This window comes from Lampris incognitus, chromosome 8, assembly GCF_029633865.1.
Source record: "Lampris incognitus isolate fLamInc1 chromosome 8, fLamInc1.hap2, whole genome shotgun sequence".
NCBI lineage: Eukaryota > Metazoa > Chordata > Actinopteri > Lampriformes > Lampridae > Lampris > Lampris incognitus.
In genome coordinates, this window is record NC_079218.1 from 25,105,597 (window position 1) to 25,131,762 (window position 26,166).

A 26,166-nucleotide genomic window follows, 5' to 3' on the forward strand; every position below is an offset into this window, starting at 1 on the left:
CGATTATTTAGCCGGCGGCCTTCCCAACATGTATTCTGGGTCTATCAAATGACGGAAGACTAAGCAGGTATGGGCTTGGCTAGAACTTGGATGGGAGACCCCTCCCCCCCAGAAAAACGTTGTTGCTACCGGAAGTTGCGTAAGCGATCCAGTAGGGGGCAGTCCTCTCTCTGGTCCTAATAAAAACAACAAATATAAATGCCAACCATAGCGTCTGAGGGCGGGAACTTTTTGGATTCATCACAGGAAAAAAAAAATTGGCGACGGGGACATTGCGCTGTAGAGATGCCGTCCTTAGGATGAGACGTTAAACCGAGGTCCTGATTTACTGCGGCGATTAGAGATCCCATGGTACTTATCGCAAAGAGTAGGGGGTTCCCTGGTGCCCTGGTAAAATTCCCAACCTGGCTCTCTCCATCCGGCCACCTAAATCAACACTGTGAAGTTATTAAATCTAATTCCAAGGCAGCAATGTAATGTTTAAATTCCTTTATTAACTTGTTCCGTTTCCATGCTTGGCAATCGTAATTATCTAAAACGATTCTACATTTCCGGGTTTTTCTTCTTCTTTCTTTCAACCCACAACCACTTACAACAAAACGAACCAAGAGCGCCCCTCAATGAATAAAATAAAACAACATCAAATCACAACACGAGAAGCATTCTTTTTTCATGGTTCATAATTTCATGGTTCATAATTTTCATGGTTCATAATCACATGCATTATGAACCATAAACATTATAACCCCCCCCCCATGTAATTGGCTCAATGATTCCTCCCTCTCCACCTCAAGCTGATGTGTGGTGAGCGTTCTGGCGCAAAATGGCTGCTGTGCATCACCCAGGTGGGTGCTACCCCCTTCTATATGAAGCGCTTTGGGTGTCTAAAAAAGTACTATATAAATATTATTATTATTATTATTATTATTATTATGTTAGTAGTGTTCTCTGCACCTATTATTCTTGTCACCAAGTTTGTGCCATGTATGGAGAGCATCCTTGTATAGTCTCAGCACTTTTTAGTTTGGGCGCCTCTTTCCTTTGTGACTACAGATCGGTTGCACCACAAAACACATTGTGGAGACCTAAATGAAAGATTTACAGACCCTCTGCTGTTTTTATTGAAGTTGAGTTGATGAGGCAATCGTTTATCTACTCCAGAGGTCTTATTTCCACCTGGACACAGCTGACAACATGGTGAGGAGAATGTTTTCAGGCTTCTCACTTTAGATAAGGTCACAGGAAAACGTTAACAGTAATTTGGTCATCGCAAATGTGCACTAGTAGGGAAATAAATTATACATATTGTAGCGAATTTGGGGGACAACGCAACCACAGGAACTGCCGCGGCCGGGAAGCGAACCCATATCGCCCGCACCGCAGGAGACATCTTTAACCGCTCGACTAATGGGTCAGACCCGCCTGCCAGTGGCCAGCGTGTCTACTTATTCATGCACGTTACAATATGAATAAGACAAATGGAGAGCAATGAAGAAATTATGCAAACAAGAACTTGCAAAAATCAAAACTTTTGATACCATTACAACAAGTAAGACATTAATAACAATGCATCTTCATTTTTAGATTTCCAGGTTAAAGGTAAGGAGAATAAACATACAGAAATTGGCAAACATGCATCATAACTCTTCACATAAAAAGTATGAAAAATGAATAGCAATAAATTCTCACTTTCATATATGCATTGCGGCAATGTAGATTTGAAATATGGTAGCATAAATATTTGCAGAACATGCTGATGTGCATTGTTGGTATCACCTGTTGAAGACTCATGGGTAGGTAACATCTATACACATGTGGACCTAGATACTATGTGAATGTGCATTGATGAAATTTATCACATACAAATATGCACAGGAGCAAGGGTAGAAGGAGAAATATGTACAGATAATACTGGGTGACAATGTATGTATATGCAGAATTATGAAATGGATAGCTCAAATCAAGCAATCTGATTGGTTGTTAGTTGTGGTAAAATAACCGTATACAACAGCGATGACGTCTAATTCCTTTACACAATTCAGTATCGTACCGCATGCTGTAGCGGCCTCCTTGCACTATGTACAGGCAACCAGGAGGGCCTTTTTCTTTGTAAGAAAAATACTATATGAAGGCTTTATTAACATGTTAATAAAATCGGCCTTTCATAATGCGATACTTGGTAAACGTTTTATAAAAGCAATAGCTCAGACCAGGGTGTGATATAGTGTGATTATATCACAGCTGCCACGACTTGTCGTGAACTATTGCCCAAATATATTGAGAGCATGCAGCGGTGTGTTGCTACTTTTAACTTTGTCAAATAAACAGATGGAAAGGCTACATGATGTGGAGTTTGTAGCTATTGTTTTTGTGCCAATACTGATTCTTGTTTGCAGGCCACAGCATTATTGCAACAACTACAGTATGTTGACACATCAAGTAGTGTGCTGTGATTGTAAAGTAAATAACTATTTTGATTTTTTTAAATTTTTTAGCTTATATTGCAATGCTCTTTTATGGTTTTTCTTTCATCTTAAGTTAAGTTTGCTGGTGCTTTAATGGAAATCTTTAGCCAAGGCAAGTTTTTGGTGATTCCAGTCTAGAAAAAACTATCAAAGGTAATTGGGTCTTTGCTGTGCAGGAACTTTGACTTTTTTTTCTTTCTATTTTTATGGATTTCCCTACATTGGGAGCTTAAAATGCCAAATCTCTACAAGGGGATTCAGTGTGTTAGTCATGGAAAGATGCTTGTTGCCACAGGGCTCTAACTAAGATTCACATAAATGTTTGTTTTGCAGTAGTGTTAAAGACAGTGGCATGGTGAAGATGCAAGGAGTAGAGGTGATGAAGGTGAATTAGTTTAAATACTTGGGGTCAACTGATCAAATCAATTTTATTTATATAGCCCAATATCACAAATTACAAATTTGCCTCAGTGGGCTTAACAGCAACACAACATCCTGTCCTGTTCAAAGTAACGGGGAGTGTGGGAGAGAGGTGAAGAAAAAAGTGCAGGCAGGGTGGAAAGAGTGTCAGGAGTGATTTGTGACTGAAGGATACCAGCAACAGTTAAAGGGAAGGTTTACAAGATGGTAGAGAGACCAGCTATGTTGTATGGTTTGGAGACAGTGACACTGACGAAAGGAAAGGAGGCGGAGCTGGAGGTGGCACAGTTAAAGATATAAATAATATAAACAATATTTGTGAAGTGTCTGAATCTCTGAAAGCCATTTTATTTGCTGATGACACAAATTTATTTTGCTGTGGGGATAATCTGGATCAACTCGTGGATATAGTGGAAAAAGAACTGTTAAAGATGTGGTTTGATGCAAACCAACTAACATTATTTAAGTAAAACAAAATTTATAATCTTTGGTAACCGTAAAATTAACTCAAACAAGAAACTCATGATTAACAATGTAGACATAGAAAGAGTGACTGAAATCAAATTTCTTGGGGTAATACTGGCGAATAAATTATATCGGAATTATACCAAGGCTAAAGTATCCAAATCAATCGTAATACTATTCAAAGTCATAGATCTTCTAAATCAAGCTTCACTTTACACCTTGTACTGTTCCCTCATACTTCCATACATCACCTACTGCGTGGACGTGTGGGGGAACACATATAAAAACCAACACTGATTAAATCTTTATTATTCAGAAAAAGAGCCATAAGGATAGTAAACAAAGCCAACTACAGAAAACCAACACACCAACTCTTTATCAAACTAAAAACACTAAAATTCAATGATCTGGTGGACTTTAAACATGCTCAAATCATGTACAAAATGTTAAATCATAAAGTACCCAACAGTATCCGGGGGTTGTTCCAGTTGAGGGAAAGTAATTATGACCTGAGAGGAATATGTACGTTTAAACAAAACCTAGTAAGGACAAATGCAAAATATCATTGTGTCACAACCAAAGGATTCAAGATTTGGAACAATTGCAGTGATGAAATGAAAACACGTGAAACAATAATCAAATTTAAAAGGCTCTTTAAAAATAATACTTTGAAGAGATATGGGATGGAGCTGTGACATCTTGTTTGAGTTGTTCTTGAGTTGTTTAAATGTTTGCGCACTTTCCTTGACTGCTTTGTTCTTGTTCTATCGAATGAATTATCTTTGTTTGATTTACTATACATTATGGTCACTGGTGGTAGACGATTGAGTTTTTATTTAAATCACACAGTTCACTGTTGAAATATTAAAATAGAAAAACGGGGTAGGACTAGAAAAGTTTTAACTTCTGCCTACTCCTTTTCGAACTGCCGATATTTGAAACAAATGTTTGATGACGGTATCGTTTGCTTGTTTTGATTTTTTCTCGTTTTTTTAATTATACATTTTCATTTTATTTTATTAACGTTCGAAATAAACTGAATAAACTAAAACTAAACTAAAGATGCTATGATTTTCATTGGGAGTGACAAAGAAGGACAGGATTAGGAATGAGTATATTAGAGGGACAGCTCAGGTTGGAGACAAAGCAAGAGAGGCAATATTGAGAAGGTTTGGACATGTGCAGAGGAGAGATGCTGGGTATATTGAGAAGGATGCTGAAGATGAAGCTGCCAGGCAAGAGGAAGGCCAAAGATGTAGATGTGGTGAGGGAGGACATGCAGATGGATGGCGTCAGAGGCGCCTGAGGAAGACACACAGGGCAGGAAGAGATGGAAACGGATGATCCGCTGTGGCGACCCCTAACGGGAGCAGCCGAAAGAAGATGTAGCGTTAGAGACACCCGTTGGCTGTACTCTTGGCATTAACGTAAACCCCCCTGTGAAAAATGGCTAACGTTGTACCGCTTCAATTCCAATTGAGGGCAGCAATAAGCTCGGCATTGGTTTTGTCTGCACTGAATCTTATTAGAAGAGGAAGAACAGCGGCGCAGTAGGGCTCGACAAGAAAAATAAAAAAGCAGCAGAAGAAGAAGAAGACGAAGCCGAAGAAGAAGACGAAGAAGCAGAAGGAGAGAAGGAGAAGAAGAAAAGAAGGAAACAAGCAAAAAGAAGAAAGGACAAAACAGGAACTCTGTCAACCCAGTTGTGTCGGTACTATAGTTCGAATGCAAGAAAACTAGTATTCCACTCTGTTGCTTTGCTAAACATCACAGTTTTATCATCATGGTCTTTGGCGCTTACTCTGCACGTTTACGGTGTGATTCAGATCCTGACATCTCCCAAAGGCTTGTTAACTGATTTAAGATGGACCACTTTAACGAGCCAAGCTAGCCTGGCTAGTTAATCTCTCTAATTCTTAGCCAAAATCAGTTAGCGCTACGCTAGCTAAGCTAACGCTACACCCGAGCGAGCTGTTTTTAGCTAAGTTTAGTTAGCCTGACGAACATGGCGGTTGTTTCCGGCTCTTGTGTTAGGCTAAACGGGTCCAGAAACGGGCCGTCTGTTCCAGCCACACCTTCAGGAGCAGTCGGGCAATCTCAGCCCATGGTAGTCGTATGGGAATGGCAAGATGATGTTGGCTACTGGCGGCCGTACAGCGGCCAAGTCAGCAGCTATATCGAGCGGTGCCTGTCTCCCCGGGGCCAGAGAGGAGGGGGTCCCGGATCCACGAGCATCAGCCTCGGTCAGTCGGACCCCAGTCTGTCACCTTATCTCATAGACATCCCGAGCTTGAAACAGTTTCGGCAGGATACAGGTGAGTCTAGGTAACACGGCGGTGGTTTTACATAGCTCCAAATGAAATAATAATTAAAAATATTGATAATAATGCCGTTCACAAGCGTAATGTTAGGGGTTCGAGTTCCGCCTAAACAGAACTGCATTGTCCCAGAGGCGTCAGGGGCAATAAACCCAAATGAGAGAGACAGCCTGGGTTGATGTTTTCGTTTTGTCTTGTTCTCTTAATCGGTCATTACCTTTTTGTTTGTGCACGTGTAATACGCATCGCATTCTGCATTCATCTTCGTTTTCTTCTACGTATAAATACAGTCTAACTATAGTTGATATACCACTCCGTCGTGTTTAGCCACCTGGCTGTGGACGGGGTGGAGTGCTCCCTAGCCCAGAGTTGTTTTGTTTACGTCGCCAGGAGCTAACATTAGCTTGCTGTCTTGTCTAGGCTAAGGACTTATGTCAACTTCAACTATTTAGATACAGGTACGGCTTGTTATGCCGTTGGCCACAGTAACATTTTCAAATTTGAATTAAATAGAAGAAAAACGTTGACATTACAAAATATACACGCAAAGCGGCATGTAAGAACACAATTAAAAGAAAAAGGAATGGTATAAAAAGTAGTGATCGGCCTAAAGTAGATTTTTAAAGGCCGATGCAGTCAGTAATGATATTCATCAGCGGAAAAAGTCAATAGCCGATTAATCGTCCAATTTTCCCCCCACTGACTTACATTGATGACACTGGATGAAACAAAACATTTGAATATGTTACAAACCGGATAACAAGTAAATTGAACATCAATCTCAAAGTAACAAAAAAGCCTACTAAGTTGAAATCTAATAAGTTAAATAATTCCAGTATTTCAATAGATAGTGGCATGAACTTTACGTCTCAACTGCTGAAAATAAATCCAATATAATATATATATTCCCCCTATTTTCATCTTGACAAGAGTCATGAAATGAAATGTATAAACGCAGAAAACTTTCCCCGTGTATAATTTTCTGATGTATCTGTTGAGCTAAAGTGGCCAAAATGACCAACTCTTGGCGCATGCAACTGCATTTGATGGAAGACAGGTTAAGTGATTGTAGAGTTTAGTGATCTTGTGTTTTACATACACTCTACTGATGTGATAGCATCACTTTTAATACACTTTTATCAATGAAAACACACTGTTTTGTAATTCAGGATTTCATCATGGGTAAAAAGATAATCAAGTGTGACTCCATGGATTACATTGTGGGAATGATACGTTGTTTTGAATGGCTGATGCTTTTTTCTTTGGCTCATGCCTGGCCTGTTTTTTTGCATCCTCTTATATATATATATTTTTTTTGCCCTTAAATACTACTGGGGTTAAAGGGATCTTCAGTGTGTCATCTCATATCACAAATGGGTAATTATGTTTTGACTGTGTGGATAAGAGACCTGCATTAGCAAGTAAAGTAACAGGTGTTAAGGAGTAGCTGATAGTTTAACAGTAATAATTTAGATGAATTGTTTTGGGGGGGGGGGTGAATCATATTTTTCATGGTTTCATTGTAAAATTGGCTGTTCTGATCACCAGGGGATCACAAAAGTTAAGCCTACTGTTTAATGAGGGGCTATATCAGCTTTTTGAGAAGAAAAATATCTTCAGCGAATTTTGACTAATGTTTTTAATTTCATTTGATTGCCCTGTTGCACATTTCCCCAGTTTGATTTATTTATTTATTTTTTGTATGGCTGCACGTGTCTAAAGTAGCACTGCTATCTTAGTCTGATGTGTCTTATGGTTTCAGTCAATATTGTTGTAAGTGTTGTTTGGTTAGCTTTTTCAGCAGATTCTTATGCACGATCATCATATGCATAAGTTTGTGTTGTGTTGATTAACCCACAAACTGTTTTCATTCTAGTATAGCAGTGATTTAGATAAATATGGCCAGTAGGCTTTCCGCATGCCACATAAGGCCAGCTCATTTCTTCGGAACCAATCCCACCCCATACACAGCGAATTCCAGCTTCTTCCCTCTGGCCAGTGGTTTCAGGCCCTGGGTGCAAAACTAAGCGATACAGAAATACTTTTTTATCAAAAACTATTACACTGCAGAACAAAGATGGCATGGGAAACTATTGATAAGCTTCAGTAAACACTTTTAGTTCATTGTTGGTATGGGTATGTTTTTTTTCCTCTTTTGTTAAACATTACTTTCATCTATTTTAGGATATATCAATGGTGCATCTCCTGTCTGCAAATCACATTTACCCTTGGGTACAAACAAAGAAACCTTGACCTTGACGTTCTGACGGGTAGTGAAACAATATTAAATATTAAATATATTAAATACTATGCTTTTATCTTGATTTTGAAACTCCAAATTTAATAGCTAATTTAACAACCTTGCTTGCTAATGTTAGCAAAACTACAGAGAGAGCATAATTTTGGGATATTTCAGCATATCTGTCTGCAGTGTAGCCACACTAAAGCACTATTAGTGGTCTAGTGTAACTCTGTTTGTGCTAATAATTTCATAACAGTGCTTTCTTAAGCTATTTACATCTCATATGTATAACTTGCCTTGGCTTAGTGGAGCCTCTGTGCAAATGATGATAAAGTTCCTGGGTGACAACACCAGAAGGAGCATGGCCATCCGCCACTATTGGCAAATTTACAACAATACTGACAGTTTCTAAAAATCGGTGCCAATTATTTGACCAAACCGATGAATCAGTTGACAGCTAACAAGAAGATTGCATGTATTCAAGTTATGCTGTACATACTACAACATGAAAGGATATTGCATGCTCAGGGGCCCGTAGACAACATAAATCTCTGTCCTTTAAAAATAAAAAAAAACAAAAGTTGTCTTTTAGAGAATTATTTTAGGGATGTATGTTTCTGTGGGGCGGCAGTGGCTCAGGAGGTAGAGTGGTTGTTCAGCAATCGGAAGATTCCTGGTTCATCCCAGCCCCTCCTCACCTCTTGTCAAAGTGTCCTTGAGTATGGCAGTCTCCACTGTCAATGTGCCATGTGAATGTAATGTAAATGGATGAATTGTTAAGTGTCTTGAGTGCTCCATAAGGTAGAAAAGTGCTTTTACAAATGCAGTCCAGTCCATTATTTTGTTGCATGTTTGCTGCATTACACATTACATAGTGTGTAGCCATGTGTTTTTATTCTGTCTTGTTGCAAAAAAAAAAAGAAAGAAAAATTAACAGCCAGAGTTTGAATAGGGTTTAACAGAGATTGTAAATAACAAAAATAACTATGCTTTGCACTGTTTTTCATGGTTCCATTTTAGTATATAGTTAACACTGGCGGCACTATGTAGACCCATCTCTAGTGTCCTCTATATGGAAATGTGTGTTGTTCAAAGTGAGTTTTTAATATATATCAGGATGGTGCATACCATTAAATATCCATATTTAGATTTTTGACAATGTTGTGATTAGATGCTGCTGATCTTGCAGGATAGTTCTAAGTTACGGCTCATGTCCATCTGATTGTAAGTGTGGGACATCATGATGTACCATCTCTAAAATAAGCAAAATCTATCTGAAGACTAACCTTTGTAGAAATTTTCACTCAAGGGTGTTCATGTTGTAATATTAAAGCTGCATTAAGTGATTTCTGACCGCTAGAGGGCAGTCGATAGGGCTACAGGAATTCCAAAATGACTTAACCCGCTCCTCACCCCTCATCTCTTCCAAGAAGTTAAGTCCACCTACGGCAACCAAACTGTAACAAACAGCGATTGCATGCTATCCATTTTTTTCAGCAATATAGTGCTCGTGGAGAGGGGAAGAACCAAGTATGACATGTTTAGTGAGGACATATTTTACTCAACAAAACTGTTAACAGCTGGGGGGCCAGGTCATTGAGGGAGGGACTCAGCCAGATAGCTAGGGCTTTGCCAGACCAGCAAAATCAAACAATGAGCTCATATAGAAAACCATAGACTGTACAATCCATTCTCATTACAGGGAGTCATCCTCATCTTCCTCATTCACTGTTATGTCCAATATTGCTTAATGCAGCTTTAAGGGTAGAGAAAGTTTGATAATAGATAATTCAAGAAAGTAAGTTAAATCATATTCAATTGTATTCAGTTTTCAATCATAAAGTTGTTTTTCTGAGATTTTGCCTTTTTGAGTTAACGTGTCATTCACAACACTGTAAAGGTCCACAAGCACTTCATCCTTAAAGTGTTGTTAATAAAAGTATGTATCTAAAACATCATCTTCAAGGAAAATCCTTGTTTCCCTCAGGAAAGACGCGAGCAGTACGTCGATCGCTGTTTGCCCAGTCCTCAGGCCTTGGCAGCGGTGTCTTCTGGGAATGGGCCAACGATGAGGGAGGGTGGACGCCATACGAGACTCGCACCTCCATCCTATTGGAGCACAGCTACCAAGCTGGCCAAGGCACAGCAGATTTGAGCCCACATGGATATAATTACATAGTGGATCTTCAATCTTTAGCCCAAGTTAACAAAACTACAGGTTTCAGAAGGCAGGTGCGACGGCAGCGGAATCTGCCATATCCACTATCCTCTTCTGGCCCTCCGGCCATCCCCTCAGGCCCTGCCTGCTCCTGTCAGCAGTGTCTGAGCCATAGCAGCACAGGGCCCATGCCTAGCCGCTCTCGTCACTCCTTCTCATCAGGGCAGCTGATTCGGCCCAGCCTTCAGGGGACAGGGAGGGCCGCTACGGCTCACCCCACCTCGGTCTACTCACCCTATCCCAGGAGGCCCCTCTCGGTTGGTGGCATGTCTTGGGGCAGCCCTTGGCCCCCACCGCCCTCTAGCAGTCAACTGTCTGGGGCTCCGACAGCCAGCTCTGCTAGCACTAATGGACTGAGGTAGGTATATGTTGGCTTTTTTGGAACTCCTCCTTTATTTCTACACCAGATTCTAAGTTGCCACAGTGAAACAGGCGCAGGTCAGATTTATCAGAGCAGTGGAACAGGCGCAGGTCAGATTTATCAAGAGCACTAGATACATGTTTCTTTTCACCCTTCACTGAGGTTTGTCAGCACTAAAAGAAAACACTGGTGAATTTTCACTAAACAGGCACTGTATCTGAATATTTTAAATGGCAAAAAACAACTTGCAGAAACAGAGTTTTGTTGGCATTGTGAACATCAAACATTGCTTGTTGCCTCAAGATTAATTTTATTTACTCACAGCCACAAAAAATATAAAGAGCAGTTAGTCACATAAAATGGTCTTCATAGGACACATTACACTAGTATTATAAAGTAATCCTTGGTTTATGTATTCTTTGCTCGTTTTTTCAGTGGTACATTTTTAGTGGTACATTTCACTTCTCAAAGTTTGTGATGCTATTTTGAAAATAGGTACTTTTAATGACTTTAAGGACTTAGACGTTGGCCATTGCATTGTCCAATATGATGGATTGTAATTGTTTTGCACATTTCATACACAGTACATTTATATTCTATATGTGAGAGATAACGGTCACCTGCACAAAACAGTTTAGAAATAAACCAGACAGTTGTAACAATAGTACTGGTGCTAACTTTTTCTACTCCGTGGTGAGCATCCTGATACTATGGAATGACAATTATATACTTGTAGTGCTTCAGGAAGTCTGTTTTGTGGCCCAAAGCTTCCGTTGGTCAGTAAGTTAGCTTATGTCATGAAAGCCTCATTACATCAGTTATACATTTCCGGCTATTGTGTTGGAATGTGCAGCTAGTTTTTAGGCTGCAAGTTGGAATAAAAAACCCCCCAAAAAAACAAGGATAATGAGCACACAATACTTTTGTGTGATTTGTGACAATTTTAAAGATGGAATCCATAATTTATTTAATATTGAAAATGTCACATTTGATATTTTATTCAGTTGGCATTTTTGTATTGGGGTTTTGTAATTGATCCTCTATATGCTGTTTTCCATTAGTGCTGGTGGAGTCTGCCATTCCCACCAAGTATTCAAATGTAATGGCACATGCACAGGTAATTTGTTGAGTCTGTCGCGGAAAAAAAAAAGAAAAAGAAAAAAAAAGCAGCAAACAACAGGCACTAAAATCCATAAGTAAACATTACCCAACATTATGTTTAATGTTTGATATGGCTTGATATGTTGCTCACTATTATTATCAAATGACATTGTTGATCAGTCTTCTTGTTCCAAAATAGTCACTCTACTACTGGATTATCATTGCACTCCTGCTACATTGCATAGCTAAGCAAACCATGCAGGTATTACACCAAGTTCTGTGACCATCAAAAATTGATTCATACACTTTCTGCACATTCAGGGTCACATGTATTTTGAATATAACTCTGGAAATAGCTGTATGTAAACATACTATTGTGACTACCAGATATCACCACATTTTGTGGGACCCGCTTGTTTGATCTCAAGCAAACTAAACATGGTTTCAACTGCAAAAAGCAAGTATAGTCCAAGCATCTATACCAAATTATTGTCAAACAAGGGCTAAAAATAAATCATCACTCTTTATTTTCCGTTGGCTAAAAGTCTGCACAATGAACCTACATGCAACTAACACCTATCAACATGTAGTGGTGGATAGAACCATTTTCTGCCCCTTATTGAAGTAGCTGCACTTGACTACAAGCAGTGTGTCTCTTCAAGTTGATTTTTAGGGATAACATGGACAAGAACAGAGGGCAGACACAAGACGGCACATGTAAATTGTGTTTGTGTCATAAATGTTTTTTTCCCCTTCTACCATGGGATGACATTGGCATTTAGCTTGAAAGTACAGACATGCCAGTGTTAGCTTTGAGAGATGATGCAGGGTACATGAATAATGTGAGTCAGTCGTAATTTTTAAACTGTGTAAGATTTTTGTTTGGTACCTCCTGGCCTCAGTTGATGCTTTTTTACTGACTTTCTCTTTTCCCTTCCCACAGCGTTCCTGCCATCTCTGTCCACCTGAATGGATCAACCAGCGTGAGCTCTGCCCTGGCAGGTAAACAGGTCACCAACCATCCATCCTGAGTGTTAACTAAACATTGCTACTAGGTGTATTTTGTGTCACTTCTATGGATTAGTGTCAGGATTTGTTCTGTGAGATTTTTATGTCAGTGGAACATTGGTTAACAATTTTATACCCTTGTGAATGTCAGTTGGTTTAGGAATAAAATGCTACATAAAACAGATTATTAGATGACAATCAAAAATTGTCATCATATTCACTGTGTTGTAGTGTAGCATATTCAAAACTAAATTTTCCGAATGTGATAATAGAGGTTCCTATGTCCTATTCAGGAATTTGGCATTTCTCTAACACAAATAAAAATGCAAGGGGGGTAGAAAGACATTATTTGTTCAACTGATAATTAAAATAATACAGGAAGGAATATCGGAGCCTCTGATGACTTGGGGGAGGTTGTTGGAGTATCCTTAGTTTTTATAAGACTTGTGCAGTGCCTGTTCAAAACATGCCTGTTCGGAATGGGCTGATTGCTTGGCCACTGGTATTGCTGCTTGCAGCTTTTCGAGAACTGCTCATCCCAACACGTTCATACTGGACACTGCACTTCCTTGGGCCCCCAGCAATACAGCCGCCAAGTGTGAAGTCGATCAGATGAACGGTTGTCGAGAAAATCACAGGACAGACAGAGAATCCTTCTATTTTAGTTAGATTAGCTGGATGCTTACTCATAATTTTTTGTATTTTGCTGCAAACTGAAGTGCAGAGTAGTTTAACTTTTTATAATCTCTCAACTCTTAAATTGAAGCATCATGAATGTAAATTAAATGAAAATCATGCTAACATTATGTTCTTCCAAAAAATTTAACATCAGATGGGACTAAGAACAACTCGCTCAATTTAAAATCATGGTAAAATGAATAAACAAACGAACTGACCACTGAAACAGTTCGTTATAACATCCTTCCGGACATTGTTGGGCCGTCGTGGTTGACATGCCTCTTCAGTGTCGCGTGGAGGTTGGGGACAGTACCTGTGGAGTGGCAGACTGGGGTGGTAGCTCCCATATTTACAAAGGGGGACCGGAGGGTGTGCCTCAATTATTGGGGCATCTCATTGCTCAGCTTCCCTGGGAAAGTCTACTCAAGAGTGCTGGAAAGGAGGCTCCGACCGATGGTCGAACCTCGGATCCAGGAGGAACAATGCAAATTGTGTCCTGGCCATGGAACAACGGACCAACTCTTTACCCTTGCTGAAGTGCTGAGGGGGGCATGGGAGTTTGACCAGCCAGTCTACATGTGTTTTGTGGACTTGGAGAAGGCTTATGACCGTGTACCCCGGGGCACTCTGTGGAGGGTACTGCGGGAGTATGGGGTACTGGGGCAGTTGCTACAAGCCATCCGGTCCTTGTATAACCAAAGTGAGAGCTGTGTTCGCATTCTTGGCACAAAGTCAAACAGTTTTTGGTAGGTGTCGGACTCCGCCAAGGTTATCCCTTGTCTCTGATTCTGTTTGTGATATTCATGGACAGGATCTCAAGACGCAGCCAAGGTGAGGAGTGTGTCCATTTTGGGAACCTCAGAATTGCATCTCTGCTCTTCGTAGATGTGGTTTTGTTGGCTTCATCAGAACACAACCTCCAGCGCACACTGGGGCAATTTGCATCCGAGTGTGAAATGGCTGGGATGAGAGTCAGCACCTGCAAGTCTGAGGCCATGGTTCTCTATCAGAAAATGGTGGATTGCTCCCTCCGGGTGGCTGCCGCTTCTCCCTCTCGTAACCCCCCTTCCCATCCACCCCTGTATGTCTGTGTTACGTCTATCTGTTGTCTTGTTTCACCCTCTTTATTGTAAAGTGACTTTGAGGGTTAGAAAAGCGCTATATAAGTTTAATTTATTATTATTATTATCATTATTATTATTATTATTAAGCGAAGGAGTTTGAGTATCTCGAGGTCTTGTTCACGAGTGAGGGTAGGATGGAGCGGGAGATTGACAGCCGGATTGGTGCAGCATCAGCAGTAATAAGGACGTTGTACTGGACTGTTATGGTGAAGAAGGAGCTGAGCCAGAAAGCAAAGCTCTCAATTTACCAGTCAGTTTTTGTTCCAACCCTTACCTATGGTCATGAGCTTTGGGTAGTGACCGAAAGGGCGAGATCGCAGAAACAAACGGCTGAAATGAGTTTCCTCCGTAGGGTGTCTGGGCACAGCCTTAGAGATAGGGTGAGGAGCGCGGACATCCGGAGGGAGCTTGGAGTAGAGCCACTGCTCCTTCGCGTCGAAGGGAGCCAGATGAGGTGGTTCGGGCATCTGATTAGGATGCCTCTTGTGGGCGCCTTCCTTTGGAGGTTTACTGGGCATGGCCAACTTGGAGGAGATCCCGGGGTAGACCCAGAACTCGCTGGAGGGACTACATGTCCAGTCTGGCATGGGAACGGCTTGGGATCCCCCAGGAGGATCTGGAGGGTGTTTCTGGGGAGAGGGACGTCTGGAGTGCCCTACTTAACTTGCTGCCACCAGCACCTGACCCCGGAGAAGCGTCTGAAGATGAATGAATGAATGAATGAAGGAATCCTTTAAGAAGTCATGATATTGCCACTTAAAAATGTCCGCGCGTCTGTGTCAGCAGACTGATTATCCAACGAGGTCAAGATAATTTCTAAGAAGATTTCTTACAGGTCCTTTGCACTCAAATGTGAAACTTGGGACATACTTGAACAGTTGGACTCCGCCAGTAAGCCTGTAGATGTCAGGAGATCTAGGATGGTTATGTGCAAAAACTGTTTGTGTGTAGAAAAGTAACATGTTAAAATCTGTTATTTTTGCAAGTAAGATGATGTGAAATATATTTCATCTTTTTTTTCTGATTCATTCCAGGCTGCTCTCACTCAAAGTTGTAGAATACATTATTGTTTTTTTTTAGATATATCATTTCACTAAGCTCCTATTGAGCCATGTATAAACATTTGAATTAATTTATAAAGGGCTGAACCCATTCCAGTCAGTTTAGAAGTGACTAACGGTGTTGGCCTTCCTTGTGGGCCTGCAAATTCAGAAAAGCCAACTCAGCTCTGTGAATTGATCAGAATGAATAAGCTCCCACAGTGACATTATTGTGAAAAATGTTTTGACGTCCTGATGTTTTGTTCTGTGCTAAAACATCAATGAGTATGTCCTTCCCTCCACTGTTTGGTACATGAGTAGCCTGTCTACTGTACAGTAAACTCAAACACTATGGCTTATTTTATTTCTTTTTAGTGCAGGATTCATTTAAGAGAGCACAAAGCATAACAGGCTAAAAGAATACCTACAGTATAGTATCAGCACTTCATTCATACCGGATTTGTGCGTATATTTCTATATTGAATTTTAACTTTTTATTATATTTGAAACTGTTTTGTACATTTGATATTTTTGACACCCGTTACATGGCACCAGTTTATCAGGTGTTGTTGCTCTGGCTTGTCACTGAAAGCTCCATGTGATATCAAGGGAAAATGGCATTTATGAAGTGTTGCAGGCTGGATTGTCATTAGTGCAACTGACAGGAGCTAGAGCAGTATCTTGTCTCTGTCTTTCTCTTCCCTATTTTAGGGCCATTCATAATGGTTACTGTAAAGGTTACACCTTCATGTATTGTTAGCAGTGCACTCTGTTATGAAAACTATTCACGTTAAGGTCATACTAGGATAAGGGGAAATTCTTATATGTGGTTTCTCAGTTTTTGGGAAGAAAGAAATGGAAGGTGTCAATGAAATGGTTTAAATTATGCAGTGCTAGACCAAATAAAGGAATCCAATGCCCCTAAGTGTGTGGATGAACCATGGTGGCAGTAGAAGCAAGTGACTGCTTTGTCCTCCATTTTGTCATGCTTTTAATTTATTCCCCTCCCCCACTCTTCCCCTCTCCTGCATTACCTTCACTGGCTCTCCACCTCTACTTTCCACTCCACCCTGCCCCACCCCACCCCAACCCGCCCCGCCTCGCTCCACCCCACCCCACTCCACTCCACCCCACCCTGCTCCAGGCATGGCTTCCATTTTGATGTCAGCAGTGGGACTCGGCGTGCACTTCACCAGTGCTCCCCTCCCTCAGCAGCAGCAGCAGCAGCCTGCTCCTCTCTCTCTTCCTCCTCCTCCTCCTCTCCTGGGCCCCGGCAACAGGCCCAGCAAAGCCCACAGCAGCACCAGCAGCAGTTCAGTTAGGAGGGCAAAGAGGCAGCACAGGAGAGGTAGCTACTACGCCACCATACCCTTCTTCAGCCACGTGTTCCTGTCATCTTCTGGACTAACCACAACAACCTGCTACACACTCCACTCATGAGGACCATCTCATCTGTCATCCACTCACTGTCATCTATCTTCATGCCTTGCTCTTAGGGAACATGACACTAGCTATGGAGTGTTTACCTTTTTAATTCCATCATTTGTAAGGGTTTTTATTTATTTATTTATTCATTTATTTTATGTGCGTGTGACTAAACATGCGCTCACACGGTCACCATCTTGAAAAATCCAGTCGTTGGAAGTCCATTCATTTTCTTTGTTCTTCATCACAGAAAAGCTGGCTGCATCTGAATTTTCACTTGATGTGACCCATCAGCGAACGGTCCCATAGAAGTTTTTCATCTTCTCCATCGAACCTTGCATCAGTATTGGCACTACAACTAGCAGTCAAGTCAGTTCAAATGATAGCACAGCGATGTGGTTGCTAATGATTTCATCGCATAGTAATGCATCAAGTGTATCCACCATAGCCAGGGGAAGAGCTCTGAGTTTTATGTTCACAGTCAGAGCACTTTAACTTGTGCTTGTAGTTAAATCATTGGTACTTGGACAGTTTTAAGTCCCCTCATCAAAAAAAATGTGCATTTTGGGAGAACTTTGAAACTTGAACAGCCCTCTACGTTTTAATGTTCATTTGGGTGTTGTGATTAATTTCATCGCTGCTTCTTAATTTCTGTTTGAATAATTTTCCATGTTTGTGTTATCACGATGTGAGGGTGGTCTTCTTCCAGTCTTGTAGTCTGCTACTTCCTAACTTGAATAACTTCATTTTAATTGCAGGGGAATCGGCAGCTATCAAAAACAAATGCTTGGAACTGTATCACTGCATTAGTCACAAGTCAGACGCAAACCTCCCTAGCGGAGAAGATCCAGAATTAATCCTAACGAACTAAAAGGGAGGATTAAAAGATGAAATTTTCCTTATCTTGCATCTTGTTCCTTAACAGACTTGACAAGATGAATGTATTTGTGTGTCTGCTTGTTTGTTAGCTTGTTTGTGAGAAAGGGAGGCTGACACTGGCAGTGATATGTGATTAGCAGTAAGTGTCAGTGATCATCTTTTCCTCGAACCACAGCTGTAACACATTAACAACGTTTGATTAATTCTATCAACAGGAGGTAAACTGTGCTTTTAACTTGATCCACGTTTTAGTCTGTTCCCAGCTGCTGTGAAATGACAGCATTACTGCCTCTTTTTTTTATATCCGTACACAAAATTGACCTCAGCTGTTCCTCTCTCTTAAGATGCTCAGTTATCAGAGAGGGCAAAATACATGTCAAGATAATAGCCTGTGTTTTGGATGAAAATCAAAGGGAACATTGCAAACTTTATTTTTGTGAAGCGAGTTCCATCTCATCTCATCTCATTTCATCAGAATCTTACCTGTCCTTGTCATGCATTTGTGTCATCCCCGCTCAAAGGTTTTCTAAGCTCAACTCCGCTCCTATTCCATCATTGCTCACTGCATTTTCTCCTCTTTCGCTCTCTTAGCCTCGGCTCAGAGACCTGAGGAGGTGATTCAGCGCTACATGGAACATGTTGCTGTGGTGCCAGATGAGGTAGATAAATTGGTGTAATGCATTTTTATTGTTTTTTTTTTTCAACTACCAATGTCGGTAATCCAAAGAAGGGGGAAAAAAACTAAATTTCACACATTCTCTAGTGCATTCAAGTTTAAAGAACTAATTCGGGAGTATTTACACAGCATAATAAAGGACATTATTGTAGAAAATTATTTTCTTAAGTGTTTTGCACTGAAATTTGATAAGTGAATATAGGAGAAAGAAGTTTCTCTCCCTAGAAGTTGCCTCTAAATGAGTGGTGCATTGTTAACTCAACATAGTAGGGTGATAATTTTAGCTCACATCCCATATTCCCTGTAGGATTGCATCATCTGCATGGATCCTCTGTCCAATCCTTCTGGCTATGAGATGGTGTCATCAGAGGATGGAGCCCAAAGCATCCTGCCAGACACAGTGGGCAGGTTCATAAAATGTGGACACACCCTGCACATGCTCTGCATGCTGGCCATGTACAACAATGGAACAAAGGTACTTAAGTCTATGGAAGGCACGCTCACACTATATAATCATGTTTTCTACAGTTGGAATTTCAATAGTGCTGTCTGAAACCCAAAGCCATTTTTATTTGGCTTGACTGACAAAATGTTGCAGTACTGCCAGTGCCCAATTATGTCATTAGATCTTTTGATACTCAAAATTTTCAGTTCATCATGTCTGTCTTGGAAGATTTAGTTTGACAACCGCCAGTTGATAAAGACTTTTTAGACATCAGTATTTGTCAAAAAAAGGCAAAATAAAAAATCACCACGCAAACCCACAGCACATCAGTGAATGTTTACAACAATATTTATGATTTGGTTTAAGTGTTGCCGGCTCTCCGTGTTCTTCCCTAGGATGGCAGCCTCCAGTGCCCTTCGTGTAAGACCATCTATGGAGAAAAAACTGGCACCCAGCCCAAAGGCAAGATGGAGATTTACAGCATCGCCCAATCACTGCCTGGCCATCCCGACTGTGGCACCATCCAAATCATCTACAGCATCCCCCCTGGTATACAGGTAACTCTTCAATGTGCTTTCACTCTCAACATTTCTTCTGCTTTAAAATGCACGTTAACCAGATTACTTTTGTTAAGCCACATATATCTAATGAGTGTTAGAACTAAGTAGACGTGGAGCTCTATTGGCAGATTTTCCCTGTTTTTTAAATTGATAGTTATTGCAGTCTTCATAGAAGAATGCCTCCCCAATTTCTTACTCTCTTACCATTCTAGCTCTATTCAGGCATTCTTCAATACAAACATACAAACTGCTCAAATGAATGCACACAATCTCAAGAATTATCAGCTTCCCAACTCCCAATTTACTAGACTTCTTCAGCACAGCCATGACACAGCAAGCACCGTATTTAGCCTTTGACTTGTTTCACCCGCTCCACCCTCACATTGAAGCTCTCCGTCCGGCTGTACATTCAGGTCCCTTGGGTGTAAAATAACTCTTTTCAGTAAAGGCGCTGTACGTCCCATTACAGGGGCACTGATTAAACTCCCCCATGCAGCCTTAGTTTTTGCCTTATGTTGCAAGGCCTGTTGCAGGCATATCTGTTTTTGAATGCTTATTTGAATATTTTTTAATGTTGTGGTGTCTTATCATGTGGGTTTATCAACATCCACGTATGTCTTTTGCTTTACTTTTTGAGTGTATTGTGTTTTAATATTTGCTGTGTCTTGTGTGTGACTTGCAGCTGCTATGGAAAATAATTTCCTCCATGAGGACTACAAAGAATCTGTAATTGGATATTCTTAGATTCTTTATAGTTTTCTAGCTAATCTTGGATACTTTCAAAATGTCTTATTTTGAGTGATGGGTTTCTCTGTCTTTTTCTGTGAGCATTTTACATAGTCACATTCCTTGAAAATTTGAAGTTGCTCAGCTGCTAAAACAGTTCAAAGCTTTTAAAGTTTCCTACTGTACTTCCATTTCCCCCCTGTTTTTCAGTCATTCTCTCTCTTTCTCTTCTTCTTCTTCTCCTTCAGGGTCCTGAGCACCCCAACCCAGGGCAGCCATACACCTGCAGAGGCTTCCCCCGCTTCTGCTTCCTCCCAGACAATGAGAAGGGCAGGAAGGTAAAATATCTCTCTCTCTTGTGGTTTTGCTTTTTCTCCATCTCAACTTAAGAAGCTCATTCATGACCCTGCAGCTATTTTAATAGAGAGATTAAGTTTGCAGGTGCGCCATTCAAAACGATAGACAAGTGTGTGCCCAGGAATTAAGCTTATACTATGCTCACTGGTCATTAACATGGTGATGGATACCCCGTGTATAGCAGAGGCCTTGTCAGGTGCTGGTTGGAGCAGGAACGAGCTCTTACTTATTCTACTGAACACCCAAACCCTTCAAGGATGTTTTTTATATTTATATATATATATATATATATATATATATATATATATGAGTGAACCATGTGTCATTCTACTAGGTGAATCTGATTAATTACATGACTCGTATCTGAAGTCTTTGATTGGAGGGCACAGTACTTCCAATATTGGCAATTAATTTTTTTCCTTTATGGGGTAGTTTTTTAAGAAGTAGAGTGTTACATCATTTCCAAATTGATATATATCTCACGTTGTGATAGCCGAGGATTAGTGAGTGTCAGAGCCACTATCCAGGATGAAACAAGGAACATCCATGAGTACATCAGAAAGAGGGCCCCCCAGGACGAACTGCTGAATGAGTACATCAGGCAGCAGAAGACAGTGAGTGGGGAGGAAGAAGAAGAGGCGGTATCGTGGAAGACCAAGCCCCTCCATGGGATGATAGAAGATGTAGCTGATATTAAGAAATCCTACCAGTGGCTAGAAAAGGCTGGACTGAAGGACAGTACAGAGACTCCTATCATAGCAGCACAAGAGGACACTGAGCACCAGATCGGTTGAGGCAGGGGTCTACCACATCAGACAAGACCCAAGATGCAGGCTGTGCAAAGGTGCCCCTGAGACTATCCAGCACTTCGTAGCAGTAAAATGCCAGCTGGTAAAATGTACATGGCATAATTAAGTGGCTGGGATAGTGTACAGGGACATCTGTACTGAATCTGTAAATCCCCAAGTCCAAATGGGAGACACTGCCAAAGGTGGTTGAGAATGGAAAAACTAAGATCCTGTGGGACTTTAAGTTCTAGACTGACAAGCAGGTGCTGGCTAACCAACCAGACATTTTGGTCGTCGACAAGGAACAGAAGACAGCAGTAGAGGTCGATGTAGCAATCCTGAGCAACAGCAACATCAAGAAGAAAGAGCATGAGAAGCTAGAGAAATACCAAGGGCAGAGGGAAGAATTAGATCGGATGTGGAAGGTGAAATCCACAGTAGTCCAAGTGGTAATAGGTGCACTAGGGGCTGTGATCCCCAAACTGGGAAGAGTGGCTCCAGCAGATTCCAGGAACAACATCTGAGGTCTCTGTCCAGAAGAATGCGGTCCTAGGAAGAGCTAAGATACTGCCCAGACCCCTCAAACTCCCAGGCCTCTGATAGAGGACCCGAGCTTGAGGAAGATACACACCATCCCAAAAAGGGTGAGAGGGGAGGTTTTTATATTTTTGTACAGCACTTTTCAAAATACTCGACACTTTACATGTTAAAATAAACATAAAAGCAACACACCAAAAACACGTAACACACAACAATGACCATACATTAAAAGCAATTCTAACAAGGTGATTTTTGATTAATGATTTGAACGTGGACAAATCGGTACAGTCTTTGATGTATTTGGGGAGGGAGTTGAAGGGGGCAGCTAAGGAGACGGCTCACACACACACACACACACACACACACACACACACACACACACACACACACACACACACACACACGTGCAGAATGGATTTTGCTATCGCAATTGGATTGTTCACTGACTCAATTAAGTTGGGATCTTAAACACAGCAAGACAAATTGTCAAATTGTAAATAAAAATCTATCCCTGAACTTTAATTCTAAGTTAATAATTCTGATTGTTATCACTTTTCTTTTTTTACACTCCTGACATGGCCAAAAGCATGGGTAGATGTGTGTTAAGTTTGCCTAACTGAATTTGGGCCATGTATAGCTGTCACCTCAAGGTCATTTACATTTACACCTGACCTGGATGCTCAGGTTTCTTGGTATCACTTTCCAGCAGACTTTAAACATATTGTTATCAAAGTAACATTGGAAAAATGCTGCGTCCTTTTTATTTTTATTTTATGGTGGTTTTTACACATTTCTGTTGTTTCTATGACAATTTTTTAACTCATTTAATATCTGGAGATGTTTGCCCTTCACTTTTTGTTTCCATAAATAGCCTTTGTTGATAAGATTTGATATTGGAAAATCAGATTAATCCGTTCCAATTTCCCTGTAATTCTGTTAGTCCAGTCCCTCTACCCTCCCATTTGTACTACCTCAAACCAGACTCCACCATCAGAACCCCAGGTCTGATGTATCCTGTTCTATACAACATAGACACAATGGGGTTAAATTTCCCCAAATCAAACCACCAAACCAAAACTATGTTGGTGTTTTAGTTTGACTGAAGTTGTGTTAATTGGTGAAATCAGCTGGTGTCAATATATATGTGGTACATGCATGAGCATCATTGTCTTAAACCAAAAAGTCCAACAGATCAGTGTGTATGTTTAAAGTGGTGGTAATTTTCCCCCCCATTATTTTGAGCTGAAAACTAAGCGTGTTGGTATGTCTCTCAGATGATAAAACTGATTGCCCTGGTGATAAATTAAACACGAGAGAGAAAATCTATGTTGCCAGTTTCCTCATGAATAGTTAAAAAGCATATGATGATGGACTCAACTTCACCACCCCTCCCATCCGATTTGCCTGCATAATATGGGGGCATAAAAGACACCAGTACCTCATACTGTGTAGATGACACACATGGGGTCCATTGCGTTAGACATTATAAAATGACGCCAACTAAACTTTCTGGGTATAATTGTGAGAAGCTGCGACGAGATGTTTTACTATAGCACTGCTGCCTTCAGTCTATCCCACGCCATCATCACTGTCCTCTACATCTACACCACTTCATCACGTTTTTCAAACATGTTAAACAAGTGTACTTTTAAATTAATAATCAAACTTTATCATAAATTTGACCAGATCCTTGATAGTCATCCCTGTGCTCCATTTTCCGATCAGGTGCTGGAATTGTTGAAGGTGGCGTGGATGCGGCGTCTCATCTTCACTGTGGGGACGTCCAGCACCACTGGCGAGCCGGACACGGTGGTGTGGAATGAGATTCACCACAAGACGGAGATGATGTCCAACCTGTCCGGCCACGGCTACCCTGACCCCAACTACCTGGACAATGTCCTCTCTGAGCTGGCCTCTCAGGGCGTGACAGACGACTGCCTCCAACTGCCAAGCAGTAGCTAGGAGGAGGCACCCGAGCCTTTCGGACTGTCCCACCTCACTATTCACTGACCACTACCGCCTCTCTCCCAGAGAGGGAAAATGAAATGATTCAACTGTCAAAACCCACACGTTCTGGTTTGTTTTTATTTTTATTATATTTAACGTCAGTGTCACATCAAATCTCTTTACCATGGGGGCGCCCCGGTGGCTCGCCTGGTTGAGTCTGTACCACATATGTGGCTGAGTCCTTGCCGCAGTGGCCTGGGTTCGAATCTGGCCTGGGCCCTTTGCTGCATGTCGTCCCCTCTCTCTCTCCTGCCTTTCCTCTCTCTCTCTCTCTCTATTCAATAAAGGTGGAAAATGCCACAAAAAAAAAACAAAAACAAAAACAAAAAAAACACCTCTTTACCACTATGGATGCTAAATAAGGGAAGGGTAAAAGTGAGCTCAATAGAAGTCCAACAGCCTCCTCGAGTTAATGTTCTACAGAAAAAGGGCACCGTGCAGTGTGGCGACCTGAGATTATGTTCCCCATCATTTGTGCATGTTATATATTACAGCACACTGAAACTGTGAGCACAGACGACAAACGGGGCTCCGTTAGACTCTTGAGCGTGACTCTGGTATCGCCCCAAATTGTAGTTTGTGCTGCTTCTCTTCCACGGAGAGCCACACTCGCATCCCTTTATCTGGCACCATGAAAATGGCAGCTTACACGAGGAATAAAAATATCATGGAGCACTTTAGGTCTTACAGTGCATTCAAATAGCAGGATTTGTGATCTCCAATGTCAAGGGTGGTTGATTTGTTTTCTAATTGGGAAATTATGCAATGAGTATGTGTTAAAGCATCGTTTTTACACGGACACACTGAAAATTCTATAAAAGTAGCAAGGTGAGTATGTGTTGCATATACCTAATTGATGGGAAAAGGCAATACTTTGTAAATATATATAAAAAAAACACCTAGGAATAAAACACTGTAAAAATGAGTCATGTGTTCACAAATGCCAGTTCAGGAACATGCATTCAAATGTATGTCAGTGATACCTGTGTTTTTAATGAATGCTCGTAATGACCATATGTTTTGATTTAATTCGCTAATTTGATAAGTCAGATGTTCAATGCAATCACATGGTGATTTATTCATGCTGTAGTAAGTGGTTGGTTAGAAATTCTAGGGTCATTATTTTTGCCATTCATAACCTTGGTTTGTGTTGCCATTTTAAATGACGACAGATAAGGTTATTTAGATTACAGCTTGACTACTTCAACCTTTCTTTCCAGTGGATCAAATGGGATATTGTGGAAAAATCGAACAGGCAGAGCTGCTGGTTTAGTAAATTTTACAGTGTGACAATCAGATTCATAAAAACGTCGCCCACAAGGCTCGTCTTGATTAAACGAGACACAGCTTGGAAATGTTAAACCATGTTACTCTGCCTGTGATATTGCAGTACAGTTTGTTAAACTGAGTCTTACAATGTATGCAAGCATAACTGAAAAAAGGTCTCTGCAATAAAGAACCCGTAATATATAAAGGAGTCACGTCTGCCTCTTGTCAGGACAAAACATCGTCCCTTATAATTGTTGATGACCAGCGACTCTTCAGATTGTGTCTTCTGTGTTATGAATAACAGACATCATCCAGTCGGCCTTTAAAGCTCAGTTACCTGGTATGCAGTCGATGTCGATATTACACTTTAGCTACATGTGCTCTAACATCTACATGTGCTCCTACCAGTTTTTGTAAAACGTCAGTTGTAGATTATGGAGAGGTTGCCCAGTTTTGCTTGAACAAAATCTGTAGTGAATTCAGTGACCTGGTGCAGTGGTTAGTCTAAACTAGTTACAAATAATCCAATTCGCCTCAAAGTTTTCATTCCTTTAACCCTGTTTGTCTCTCTCACTTGGTTAAGGGAAGGTCACAAACTGATTTCTAATGCACTGTGAAGCATCAGTGTCCCCTTGAAGCAAGGCGGTCTGATAGACAAATGGGCGCATCGGCTCTCCTCCACTAACCTGACCTTTTTTTTTTCTTCCTTTTTTTTCTTAATACAGTCTCAGTCAGTTATTATCACTTCGAGGAAGGAATTTCCCAATTCAGGGGTGTGTGCAGCCATTGTAGAGCAATTTAGCTATGTGGGATGTATTCGACTGGAATTCAGAAAGGACTCAGAGATGTAGTTGTCTGTTAGCGGTGATGCAGAACTGAGCAGAGAGTTGTGGTTGGCTATTGGGCTAATGTCTCTGGGCTATGTCTCCCTTTGACTGTGATGAGCCCCTGAGGAAATGGAAACCCTTTGTGAGGGACGCTGTCTGGATCTTGGCCCCACCCATACAAAGGGCCCTTTCACTGCACTGTCAAACTGCAACGAACGTTTCGCCTC

The 26,166-nt window shown here is 41.0% G+C and overlaps 1 protein-coding gene across 2 annotated transcripts; it reads left to right on the top strand.

Annotated features, from left to right (window-relative positions):
- Positions 1–4,966: 4,966 nt before the first annotated feature.
- Positions 4,967–25,312, top strand: dtx2 (deltex 2, E3 ubiquitin ligase). Of its 2 annotated transcripts, XM_056284885.1 has the most exons (9): positions 4,967–5,665; positions 9,898–10,486; positions 12,534–12,592; positions 16,585–16,788; positions 18,336–18,403; positions 18,728–18,895; positions 19,261–19,422; positions 20,400–20,489; positions 23,562–25,312. In XM_056284885.1, the coding sequence occupies exons 1-9, from the start codon at positions 5,356–5,358 to the stop codon at positions 23,796–23,798; spliced, it is 1,887 nt and encodes a 628-aa protein (XP_056140860.1). In that variant the 5' UTR covers positions 4,967–5,355; the 3' UTR covers positions 23,799–25,312. The 2 variants fall into 2 exon arrangements, with proteins under 2 accessions (XP_056140860.1, XP_056140861.1); XM_056284886.1 differs by lacking the exon at positions 16,585–16,788.
- The last annotated feature ends 854 nt before the right edge of the window (positions 25,313–26,166 follow it).